Consider the following 13,040-nt stretch of genomic DNA (forward strand, 5'->3'; position numbering starts at 1 on the left):
AAAATGTCAATGTAAAAAAAAAAAAAAAAAAAAAAAAACATTTTTTTATTTTTTTTTCGAATTTCGATTAAAAGTCGACTTTGCACACCCCCCAATCACCATCAACGTGGTGGAAAGGGTGGACAGCTTCAAGTACCTGGGAGTCAATATCCACCAGGACCTGACATAGGCCAACCACTGTTGTCAAAAAGGCCCAACAGCGACTACACGGACTCAGGCGCCTGAAGAAATTCGGGCTAAGGCCAAAAATCCTCAGGGACTTCAACAGAGGCACCATTGAAAGCCTGCTGACTGGCTGCTTCACCACCTGGTACGGGAACTGTACCACCATGGACCGCAGGGCGCTACGAAGAGTGAGACGCGCGGCCCAGCACGTAACAGGATGTGAGCTGCCAGAACTGCAAGATCTGTACAACCAGCGGTGCCTCAGGAGGTCCCTGAAGATCATCAAAGACACAAACCACCCCCACAACAGTCTGTTCTCCCTGCTACCCTCAGGGAGGAGATACAGGGTCCCAAGAGCACGCACAAATCGCTTGAGGGACAGTTTCTTCTCGCAGGCCACGAGACTCCTTAACATATACAAATAGTGTAGTAGCCGTACTGTACCGCACTGCAGCTGCTACCATCACGTATGACTAATGTTCAATAGTATGTTTAATTAGGTATATGCTATTTGCACCTAACAGAATGTTATGTTTACCGGTAATTATGTTTAAAGTATGTTCATGCCATTTGCACATATGTGCAGTGAATACGCCACTGTCTGTGGCGTGTCTTACTGCTTTATTGCTTGTTGCCTCTTGTTTTTTTTTTGTTTTTTTTTTTGCACTATGTTGTAACGGAGTCTACAGCACAAGAATTTCACATGTGATACTTGTACTACGGAGTGACAATAAAAATCTTGAATCTTGAAATAGTGATTTCACTATGAGCAAGTTTCAAAGTATATAGAGTGGAGCACACCCAAAAAGTTTGAAGAGGTGCAGACTAATGAAAATTCAAAGTAACAAAGAAAAGAAGTCGCACACTCAAAATCTCCTCTGCTGTGTTTTAATGGTTACACCAACATGTTTGGGCGAAAGTGCCTTCATCAGGGTGTACCCTGACGAAGGCACTTTCGCCCAAACATGTTGGTGTAACCATTAAAACACAGCAGAGGAGATTTTGAGTGTGCGACTTCTTTTCTTTATGTCACTATGAGCAAGTTTCAAATAAAAAACTCTTAACATTTGCTCTCATCTCTGGAGTTCTTCACACAGTACCCGATTATACAGTATATACACAAAATAGCATGTCCTACCTTAGTGTAACAGCATGTCCTACCTGAGTGTAACAGCATGTCCTACCTTAGTGTAACAGCATTGCTGTTCTCGGCATCAGTAACGAGCACTGAGGGAAACTGCTCCAGGGGCAGAACCAGAGGTGGCGGGACCACGGAGCCTAGGACCTTGAGTCCAGAAGGAGTGCTTCTGCAGGAACCTTCTTGGCTCACTGTGCTGCCCAAGTCTTCTATAGCGAAGCTATACATGATGGCCTGACCATGGAAGAAAGTGCATAGTCAATATAGCATTTAGAGACAAGCAGGCAGACAGTCTTGATGCTCAGGTGTAGTATTGCAGAGGTCTGCTGTGCCAAACACAATGAAAAAGAACTGCATTAGTCCTACGATAATAAATGTTAGGTTACTTACTACAGGACTAGCTGGACAAGCTTTTTTGTTTAGTTTTCCATCTTGTCTTTGCACTGTTTTTACTCTGTTGTAATTATCCTTTGTGCTCATTGCATTTTACTATTTCTTATCTTTTTACTTTTGTATTTTACTACTGCTATTTACACTGTTTTGTATGTAATGTGTAATGTGTCTGGACCCCAGGAAGACTAGTGGCCGTCTTGGCGGCAGCTAATGGGGATCCTTTTAAATAAACAAATAAAACTTAATTACAAATACATTTGCCCATATCAGGACGCTTCTGCCTACATGGTTTTGTAATCGTTATTCCGTTTTAGACCCAGAAGTAGATTACTCCTACCTTTATAATTTTTAGACTTGCCAAAAAGCAGTTTAAGCAAAAAAAAAAAAAAAAACCCCGTTATAAAGTTTTAATATTTTTTCGGATGAGAACGTAACATTCTCAATATGTGAGCAGTTTATCTAACACCTATTTGGAATTTTTTGAACCGTCATCCACCTACCTTCTTCTTGTCATCCGGCATGGGGTACTCCACTGTGCATATATCCAGCAGCAGAGACAGGTTGCCCAGGACATGCTCGGGCAATGGAGTCTTGTACGTGTCCATGAAGAGTTTGGGCAAAGCCTGGGCCCACAAACCCTGAGTGTATTTGGACAGGAGCTCCTTCAGCTTCTGACGCACATCGGCCGACACAGCGACAGCGGAGGGGTTTGGCGGGACAACGGGGGCCGGTTTGGAGGAGGTGGCAGAAAAGAGAAAAGGGCTGGGGCGGGGGCGGGGGAGGGAAGAAGGGGGAGGGGCAGCGGTTGCTGCTGGGAGGCTCCAGGTAGGGGCCGGGGCATTTCGGAGGGGGCCGAGCTCGGTGGAAGACGTAGGCAAGCCAAGATCATGTTTACATCCGCCATTGGGAATGAGTTGAAATGAGGGGGGATTGGAAGCAGCGCTGTCGGCAGGCAGAATAGGTTTAGCGTTAGGAAGAGACCTAAAACTGGAGGACAGCCGGGGAGCGAGGGCGGGGTTGGGAGCAGGGCTGCGCAAGCTAACGGAAAACGCCGATTTGCCTGGAAAGTCACTGCTGACGGGCTGAGGAGGGAAAATGAACGTTGGCTTGGCCAATGGGCTTTTGGGAGATTTCGGGGGAGAGGCGAGGGTGAAGAGGACGGTGGGACTTCCGGGACGTGGTGCAGGTGCTGGGATAGCAGCAGGGGCGGTGGTGGACAGGGTAGAGGGCTTGGTGGTGGGCAGGGTAGAGGGCTTGGTGGTGGACAGGGTAGAGGGCTTGGTGGTGGGCAGGGTAGAGGGCTTGGTGGTGGACAGGGTAGAGGGCTTGGTGGTGGACAGGGTAGAGGGCTTGGGAGGGAGAGGCGGGTAGAGCAGCCGATCAGCTCGGTTGGAGTTGGGTGTTTTCTCGATCTGCAGAAGACGGAGCGGCAAGCATGAAAGATTAGAGCTGCTAGATCAATAATCCTAACAGGAATATTTGACTATTGAACATGGACGGCATTCCCGTTGTAAAGGACCTGCCTCTAATTGGGATTTAAAAAATGCAAATGAGTGGAGCGGGACTTAAGGCTTTTGCACACCAAGTCCGTATTTTTCGTCCGAAATTGTTGCACGTTTTAAAATGAATACAACCTCATGTTGTGTCACTGATGTTTACACACCGACTCCGAAACTTTCGCCCGTCATTAAAGTTTTCAGAACAGGTTAGTTTTTCTGCGTTTGTCGCATCAGTCAATAGCCTTTTGCGAGCTGTTTGACCCCTCTCTGTTTTCAAAAAAACGCATATGAAAAATACAGACTTGGTGTACAAAAGCCTTTAGACTGACCAAGATCAGCCACTTAGCAGACCCAACTGCAAAAGTGGGTTTCAACCCCTAGAGGGCACTCTCACTGCATGAAAATTATACAGTGTCAAACAGTTTACTCGTCTCAAATGTGGAGAATTTGCCCAGAATCCTTTAGCAACACTACACAAAGGCCATATACCAAGGGTCTCAAACTCAAATGACCTGGGGGCCGCTGAGTGTCAAGTCTTGTCACAAGGAGGCCACTTCAAGTATTAAAAATAAAATAAAAAAATGCAACGGTTCAAATTCTCAACATTAACAATTTATTTATTTATTTGAGGGACAATCTATTTTTTACATTAACAATTTATTTGTTTATTTGAGGGACTTTGTTTTCTTTTTTTTTTAGGGACAATGCACATTACTAAATTAATTTTCAACTGTCCCTTGGAATTCCAGTTAGAATTAGAACTGATCATAAATGTCACTTGACAGCTCAGTAATCTGCTCTGCCACTGTGTTGGCTGAAAGGCTGATGTTGCTGAAGTGACTCTTTTTCTCTGGACAGACGATATTTGCAACCTGCAGCATGCAGTCTTTTAGAAACGTGCCTTCAGTAAACGGCTTCCCCGCTTTGCAGATCATCTCACTCACCACGTAACTTGCTTCAACTGCTGCACCAGCCTCCTTTCTGCCTTCTGGAAGATATTTTGTTGTATCGACAGCTCTTTCTTTAGCTGTGCAGCGTGTTTGTCCCGCTCATCTCCCCGGTACTTTGCATAGGCTACTGCTCTGCATGTTACTTTAGTTGAATAATGTCGCTTCAGGTTATATTCTTTTAGTACGGCGATTTTCTCTTTGCAAATGAGGCAGGCGGCATTCCCTTTGAACTTGACGTAAAGATAATCACTCTCCCACTTCTCCTGAAACTGTCTGTGCTCGTCATCAACCTTTCTTTTGCCTTTTGACAGCGACATGTTAAAAGACAACATTTAGCGTGCAAATGTTTTTCTTTCACTCGGGGGAGCCGAATCAGCTGATAATGAGGTGGATTTGACATGCAGTGATGATCCCGCTGGCCTGGAGGGTGAAGCCGTGTTGCCAGATAGGGATGTTCATCAATTATCGAAAATCGATAATCGATCGTTAAGGATTGGAATCGATCCTGTGGCATTTGGATCGATTTTTTAATTATTAAAAAAAAACAAAAAATTTTTTTTTTTTTTTTTTTTTTGGACTAGGTTTGGGTGGAATTCGTTCCTCCTCGCCCCACTCCATTGCACAGCCGACTAACGTGAGGTGGAGCTTCATATAGTCTCTAGTTTTCTGGCTGGGCACGGGCCTTTGTGCCAACAAAACTGTTTTAAACATGAGAAATTCACACCGGCATGCGCCGGGGACAGCAGTGTTGGAGAGGAGACACATTGAAATAAAGAGTTCATTGAGGAGAACACGTTGTCTTTCGTATTTTCTGCCATAGGCATTCATTTTGTTAAAAAAAAAAAAAAAAAAAAAAAAAAAAAAATTGAAAATATTGAAAATTTTCTAAGTATTAATAAAATCGATAATCGATAATTGATCGTTAATTCTCAGCGATTATCGATTTTGGAAAATTTTCAAAATGAACATCCCTATTGCCAGATACTGCTGACGGTTTCCAGCACAAAATGTTCAAAAACCGCCAAAATGCACACAAAACAGCCCAAGGAACTGCACACTTATGGAAATGTATCTGGCAACCCTGGTGTGAAGTGCGGCTCGTCTGCATTAAGGCAGCGTCTCGTCCACGCGCTTCGGGAGCGTGCTCTGTGTTTTACAACGAGCGGAGGTGCGGCCCTGCTTTCACTATAACTTCAAGTCGCGAGCCGTATTAAATCGTTTTAGGGGCCGTGAGTTTGAGACCCCTGCCATATACATTGGTTTAAAGCTGGGGGAAAAGTGCTTTAGGGTTTAGCGACCCTTTTAAGAGTAACTACCCAAAAACCAAACCTGTACTGAAGCCTGACACCTAATGGTGAAAAGTATGGTACTGAAATGACCATCTGCTATTGGCTGGTCTTTGGTGCCACGTGATATCACCACACATATTGTCCTCTACAGAAGGTATATACTGTAGGCTTGAAATTTGGTAGGTGTGTTTATGCATGTGTGTTTGTCTACATTTGCAGGTTACTGACTCACCGAGCAGATGTGTGTCCAATTCTCCAAATCGTGGAGAGCCTGGCCGTGAAGTTGCTCACCAAACATTTCCACGTAGACCACTGGGAGTTTGGAGAGCCACAGGCCGCTGCAGTACTTAGCAAGAAGCAGAGTTAATCTGCTCTGAACCTCCTCCGGGTCGTAGACAGTGGGCTGGGGGGGGGGGGGGGGACAACAACCCATAGGTGTTACATAAAAGATCAGTAATGAGAACAGTAGAAAAGACAATAGTTTGAAACTTTATCCATTGAGAGATTTCAACCAATATCAGTTTGCCAGTAAATTGGGCTTACAGTATATTGGAGAAGACGTTACTTTCTATCATGTATTGTTCTTGAGTTATTGTGTTCACAAAAAGGGGTTAGCTCGGAGCTGTTTTGAACATTTAGCCCATTAGGCTGCAGTTAATATAGACATTAAACTTATAATGCTAGGGAGGCCACAGCGCGCTTCAAAAGCCTGGCCCTAGTCGTGTAACCATTTGCACAGCATGTAATCAGGGATGTAATCAGGGATGTAATCAGGACGAGACAAAAATGCAAAGAAGATAACCGGGAACGGCACCACGTTAAGAAATCTGAAATCTCCAGTAAAACTTTCAGTACCTTGGGAGGTTTGGAGGTCCTTTCTGTAATCGATGGTGCTGAGAGGGGAAGAAATCAGGGTTTAAAGGGACAGCTCACCCTAAAATCCAAAATACATATTTTTCCTCTCACCTGTAGTGCTATTTATCCATCTTCTATATCGTTTTGGGGTAGTTGCCTGAGTTTTTGAGATATCGGCCGCAGAGTTTCTGCCTTCTCTTCAGTACAATGGAACTGGATGGCACTCGGCTTGTGGTGCTCGAAGCACCAAAGAAATACATTTGAAAAACTCAACAGCATTGTCTCTTTCCAGAAATCATGACCCGGTTACTCAAAATAATGCACAGACTTTGTTGTGAGCAGTTTCATGTAGGAACTATTTTCTTTTGCAGTCTCATGTAGGAACTAGCTAGCAGCTAGCGGGTGTAGTCCGGTCAAAAGAAAATAGTTCCTCCATGAAACTGTTCATAACAAGGTCTGTGGATTATCTTGAGTAACCGGGTCATGATTTCTGGAAAGAGACATTGCCGTTGAGTTTATCAAATGTATTTTCTTTGGCACTTTGAGCACCACAAGCCGAGTGCCATCCAGTTCCATTGTATTGGAGAGAAGGCAGAAACTCTGCGGACGATATTTCCAAAACTCAGACAACTAACACAAAACGATATAGATGGATAAATAACACTACAGGTGAGAGGAATATGTACCGTATGTGTATTTTAGGGTGAGCTGTTCCTTTAAGAGATAAACACTAATGAGTTTATTGTGGTAGGTGATTCTGTGCAATTCAAAACATCTCCCATCACTGCATACAAAGGAGTGACATGAATTGGCCAAGACCATGCTTTGTAGATTTTACCTGAAGGCAACACACCTGAAGGCTTCTGGTAGTTTGTCAATCTGTTTGCATTCCTATTGGAAACATAGTAGTGAAAACGTGCATCTCCAAGGAGCATCTTCATGTGTCATTTACAGCAACAAGATACGATACGATAATACTTTATTGTCAGAGCCAGTCTGAAATGTTGCTTGCATCACAGCAGCTCCAATTAACACAATCACAAAAAGAAACTAATATTAAGACGGGACACAAAGATACATTCAACATACCGGTAATCACAAAGGACAATATTCAACAGCTTTTAACATGCATTTGATGTGGGATTAAGCTCCATATTTAGATTCAGGATTGACTGATGCACAAAAGAGTGCTTCAATCTAACCCTATTCAAGTGTGGGACCAGTGTTTCCCATTCATTGATACATTTATGGCGCACCGCCACAACGGGATTTTGACCGGTACAACAGATGTTGAGGGATTTTTTTTCCCCCTCGCAAAACTCCACCTTGGCCCACTGTCTCTGTCTCTCTCTCTCTCTCAAACACACAGGACAGCGGAGTGATGATTGAGCGATATCAGGGCCAATCAGAGGCAGAGTAGAAGGGGTTAGATGTCGTTTTCAAGACACGTGATTGATTAAATGCATGGTTATGGGGAAAGTCTGCAGCCAGGAGAATCACACATCACAGCAAGAAGCCATGGTGGCGTCGCATCTGCTTCAAAAACACCTCGCCGCATCGGCAGCGCTCGTCAGACTGACTAAACAGCTTGGGAGGCAAATGGCATCAAAACAGTCGCGCCTTCTTCCCCATCATCTATTCCATGTATGGCTTTACACAAAATATGGAGAAACATAGCCTAGTAGCCTACATTTGCCACATTCATTTAATGATACTATTCTGTATAAAACAACCCAATCTAAAGGAAACATCACTGTTGTACATATTATGTATAATAAATAATCAAATTTAGGAGGAAAAAATTATTTCATTTTTTGGCTGCCAGACAAACTCCTATTTTGGTGCTTATTCACCTTATGTTCAGACCTTACAGTGGACCAAATTCTTCCGGGTCCTTCTAACACTTCCGGCGGTCACGGCGCAAAATAAAAGAGTTGTTTTTGGAGCGGACAGTGAAGGGGTAAAATAAATAACGTAGCCTACTACTTTGAGCCGGTACACAGCAAGCAAGCGAGTATCCACTGTTAGCCAGGTCAGATAACGTTATCGTCGACAATGATGAGCACTTTCTTGTAAAACATACCTGGACTCCAACAAAGAAAGCTTCGGATAGTTTTCTCTCCTCCGAGGCAGCGCGATAGCAGCGCGAGCCATTAACGTCAATAAAGACCCGCAGACGTTAACGTAATTCCCTGGAATGCGAGACTTAACGAGCCAGTTACATGGCGTTGCATTCTTAGACATTGCCGTTTGCTTTTATTTGGTATGTTACATACAATTGGCTAAATTATTAGTTAATTCAGAGTTAGATGATATTGGAGCAGCGCAGACATTTTTTATTTTATTATTATTTTTAGCCGGAAGTCGTAGGACGGCCACAGAACCGGGTCAAATGGGCGTGGCTACATAAGGTGAATATAGCTTGGCTGAACAAGACACCCTATATATTTTTATTGTATTGATGACGTGTCTATCGTATCATTTTATCGGCCAGCCCTAGCTACACTCACTCGTTCTGCTCCATGCGTGAGCGACGTGAGTGCGCACTGCGTAGCAGCTACGGCATCGTCACATGGACAAACTTGTTGGTCTTAAAGAGACAGGCGCTGGTAAAAACAATGGAAAATTTACTTTTTAAGACAAGATTGTCAATAAACGATTTTCAACTTTCAATATTTAAAGTTGATCTTGACCATAAAAACGATTATTCGAAAATCCGAAATTCATCGCCCATCCCTAAAAACCAGCAGAGTTTTCTTTGAGGCCCTCCCCCCTTCCGGATTGGTTATATACACTCGGACCAAAATAAATGGAACATTAGTTTTCCATGAATACCCCCTGCTCTTAATCTGATTATATATGCCATTTTGTAGCTTTCAATTTATGTCCACCTTTTAGATTATGGCTCGTCTTTTGGAGGAGTATGACAATTAATCATAATTAAATTATATCAATGATATTTTTTTCTTATCATTCATTGTTCATTCATTCGTTGCCTGTTTTTGATCATCCATATCTATTGACATCATATTGGACTCATAGCACTCAATAGTTTCATTTCAATTGCTGAGGTCAGAGCGACCCCTTTCATGATTTGCTGTCTGGTAATCACCTATATCGGTTTAACCCACAGGCGTACTAATGATAAACTATGATTAAACCAGTTTACAGGTAAGTAACTAATAGACTCATTTGTTTCATGGAGCTTAACAGGTCATAGTTTATCACTAATTATATGCTTGTCAAAATAGGCTTCGACAAAATATTTGAATAGTTCAACCCGTCTGTAGCCAAGTACATCTCCCCTTTGTGACTTAAGTACGGTAGATTTAATGGTTGAAATTAGTAGGGGATCATTGCTTTCACTTGGATTCATCTGGTCAGTGTGACAGCAGGTGGCGCTAAAGTGGAAAGTTTTGGCCGCGTGTTGTTTCTATTCACCTGTCAAGCGGAGTACCAGGTGGTTTGTAGACTAGTGCCGGGCTTCTGTGTTCCACGGGGATGACGGAGCGGAACCTCTGGTCCAGCTGCCTGTTAGGAGAGAGCACGAGCAACACAACTTTGGCTTCTTCCTTTTGATGTTTTCACTTTCAAAAATGAAATGCATACTGTGAACAAAATGTTGAGTGAAGTAAGCCCTTTGTGTGCATATAAAAAGTATTTTAGTAGTTTTAGTTTAGTAACTTTTAGTTAAACTCGTGAGAAATGGGAGCAAAAACAAAAGTGTTGCGTTTATATTTTTCTTCAGTATATTATGTTCTACCTGTAGTCTCCTGAGGCGCTGGAGCCTGATCTGGACTGGCTGTGGCCTCGAGGATGGCCCGTCGACCAGCCAGAGGAACCCTGAGCCGAGGGCTGGCGGAGACACGACCTGGGGCTCACTGCAAGCATGGAGGCTGGGAGGAAGGGATGGAGGACAGAGGAGAGACAGGGATGGGGGGAGGAGAAGGGGACAGGAGGATGAACACAAGAAGCAGATATGGGGAGAGAGGGGTGGAGAGAGAGGAGGCCAGGAAGGAGGAGAGGGGAGAGAGGCAGGGGGAGAGGGGAGAGAGGCATGGGGAGAGGGAGATAGGCTGGTGGGGGAGGATGAGTGAAGGGATGATAGGCTGAACCCTGGAAACGCTGAATCTCGTGAATAGCTGGAAAGAGCACCGAAAGAGGTGAGGAGAGGAGAGTGAAGAGATCAAATAAGTAGAGAACTCAAAACGGTGGTGAATATACATGTACTGTACATGTGAGAGAAAGTGAAGGAGAGGTTTTGTCCTGGTAGAATAGGTCTCTCTATCTGAGCTTTTTTCAAGGGTGGGAACAGACTTGGAGGAACAGCGTTTGGGGAGATCTTTCTTTCTCTAGCTCCTTTCACTATTCAAAGACTTCCAAAGCCCATTCGTGTAGTGAAGGCTGGAACGCACTGCAAGATACAACGCAAAGGCACAGTGAGTGCATATTTTCTGCTTAGGCTTGGGGCGATAATATGCAATATTATCTGAGAAATGATCAGTTAGAAATTAAATTAAACACCACTATTCCTTCAGGGGACTATTCAGAGCAGCAGTATCACGATATTACATTTAGGATATCGCTCAAGTGACTTTTTGAAATAAGTTCTATCCAGCATCAGTATTGATGTATTGGCATGGCCATGGCACAGCAGATCAAGGGGTACCCAATAGGGGTGTCAAAAATAATCGATTATAAGATGCATCGCGATGCGGACGTGCACGATTCTGCATCGATTCACAAATGTCAAAAATCATTAAAAAAAAAAAAAAAAAAAAGTATTATAATCAAATAGAATATAATGGAAGTACATGCAGTTGTTTATTTTAATTATGGATCATAATACAATGCAATTCCAAATGCACTTTTATTTTAAAAGTAGCCACACAGTGAGAAAAAAGAAAGTGAGAAAAAATAAATCATGTATTGCGGAAAAAAGTGATGCATCGATTTAAGATGCATCGAGATGCATCGATAATCGAATCGTAGCCCTCTGAATCATAATCGAATCGAATCGTGAGGCCAGTGAAGATTCACAGCCCTAGTACCCAAGACAAAAAAGGTTGGGAAGCAGCTGTTTTAAGAAAGCAGGCTGCAATTCCCAAGTATATAAAGTCACTATTTTGTACAGCCATGTTTGTCCTACCGTTAAACAGCCTGTAGGGGTTGAACGGTTTGGGTCTCAGGAAGCAGTTGATTCGCTGGGAGCGACCTGGCTTCTTCACGCTCCTCTGCCTGGCCACCAACTCAGCGATGTGGGCCGTCTCTTTACACACCGCTGCAAAACATCTCGTCTACACAGCACAGTCATCTTTAGGTTAGGCTACAACAAGACACCAGCATCTCACCTACACAGCACAGTCATCGGTTAGGCTACAACAAGACACCAGCATCTCACCTACACAGCACAGTCATCTTTAGGTTAGGCTACAACAAGACACCAGCATCTCACCTACACAGCACAGTCATCTTTAGGTTAGGCTACAACAAGACACCAGCATCTGACCTACACAGCACAGTCATCTTTAGGTTAGGCTACAACAAGACACCAGCATCTCACCTACACAGCACAGTCATCTTTAGGTTAGGCTACAACAAGACACCAGCATCTGACCTACACAGCACAGTCATCTTTAGGTTAGGCTACAACAAGACACCAGCATCTGACCTACACAGCACAGTCATCTTTAGGTTAGGCTACAACAAGACACGAGCATCTCACCTACACAGCACAGTCATCTTTAGGTTAGGCTACAACAAGACACCAGCATCTGACCTACACAGCACAGTCATCTTTAGGTTAGGCTACAACAAGACACCAGGAAAAGACACGATTGGCCTTGGCCTGGACAAGAAACATGTCACATGTCAACAGGATCACAAGTTACTCTCTAGTTCAATCCTGAATCATCTTCTAGAACTTAAGGAACACTCCGCCGATTTCCAACCAGCTTCGTTAACGGTACATGTCATCCATGCATCACTGGTCCACAACTTAACTCAATGAAAAATAAATCTGCGTTGTTTTTAGTGAAGTTCTCCTTTTAAAGGTTTGAGTGTAGCGATCATGCCATCAGCTAACAATCTTTACACTGTGATGAGGGGTGTTCGGTCATGTGTGCTCTCATATCTGTAAAAGACGTGATGTAAATGACCGCCTCGCCTCAGGGACTGTTTGTGTTGTGCCTGCTCTACCCCCTCTTCATGGTGCTTTGTGCAAAATGATGTACTGGCATCGTGGCCAAACACAAACTTTAAAAAAAACATTTGGAAAAGCCCAGAAAAACACATGTGTTGCACTCTGCATTCTTTGGGGTTGGAGTTTCCCCCCAAAAAATAGTGGTAATAACATCCAAGTAAAAAAGTAACAAATTGATCTCTACTAATCCCACACGCAACTCTTGAGCCAACCAGACAACTGAAAAAAGATCAACTCAAGGTCAAACTGGTTCTGACTGAGCAGATGGACCTTTAGGTGAGAAAGTGCCTTCAAAGTCAATAGGCCTAACCTGGTTAGATAATAATAAGCGGCCCTCACCTCCCCCATGCCCATGCGGTTCTCCATCCGGACTACAGCGGGGATGCTCCGGAGAAAGTCCTCCAGGGTGGAGTAGCCCAGCTTCCTCAGCGGGATGTTCTCTCCGCACAGAGACCGGTACTCCCACTGGAGACGGCTGATAGACACTCCGTCCTTACTGGCCTGCAGTACAGAGCGCAGCATTTTCTTCACAGACTCGCCGTCCGACAT

At 43.8% G+C, this 13,040-nt stretch overlaps 1 protein-coding gene across 1 annotated transcript in view; it reads right to left on the reverse strand.

Annotated features, from left to right (window-relative positions):
* The window catches only part of tdrd7a (tudor domain containing 7 a), a gene marked incomplete at both ends in the record, with an annotated part of 28,621 nt that extends 15,581 nt beyond the window's left edge, over window positions 1–13,040 (reverse strand). The window contains 8 exons of the mRNA XM_083655869.1: window positions 1,350–1,537; window positions 2,197–3,108; window positions 5,667–5,837; window positions 6,290–6,327; window positions 9,747–9,820; window positions 10,053–10,185; window positions 11,439–11,586; window positions 12,831–13,040. Of these exons, the coding sequence (XP_083511995.1) occupies window positions 1,350–1,537; window positions 2,197–3,108; window positions 5,667–5,837; window positions 6,290–6,327; window positions 9,747–9,820; window positions 10,053–10,185; window positions 11,439–11,586; window positions 12,831–13,040 (1,874 nt within the window). The remainder of the gene's footprint in view (window positions 1–1,349; window positions 1,538–2,196; window positions 3,109–5,666; window positions 5,838–6,289; window positions 6,328–9,746; window positions 9,821–10,052; window positions 10,186–11,438; window positions 11,587–12,830) is intronic.

The sequence above is a fragment of the Poromitra crassiceps genome, assembly GCF_964638095.1.
Source record: "Poromitra crassiceps genome assembly, chromosome: 19".
Taxonomy (NCBI): Eukaryota; Metazoa; Chordata; class Actinopteri; order Beryciformes; family Melamphaidae; genus Poromitra; species Poromitra crassiceps.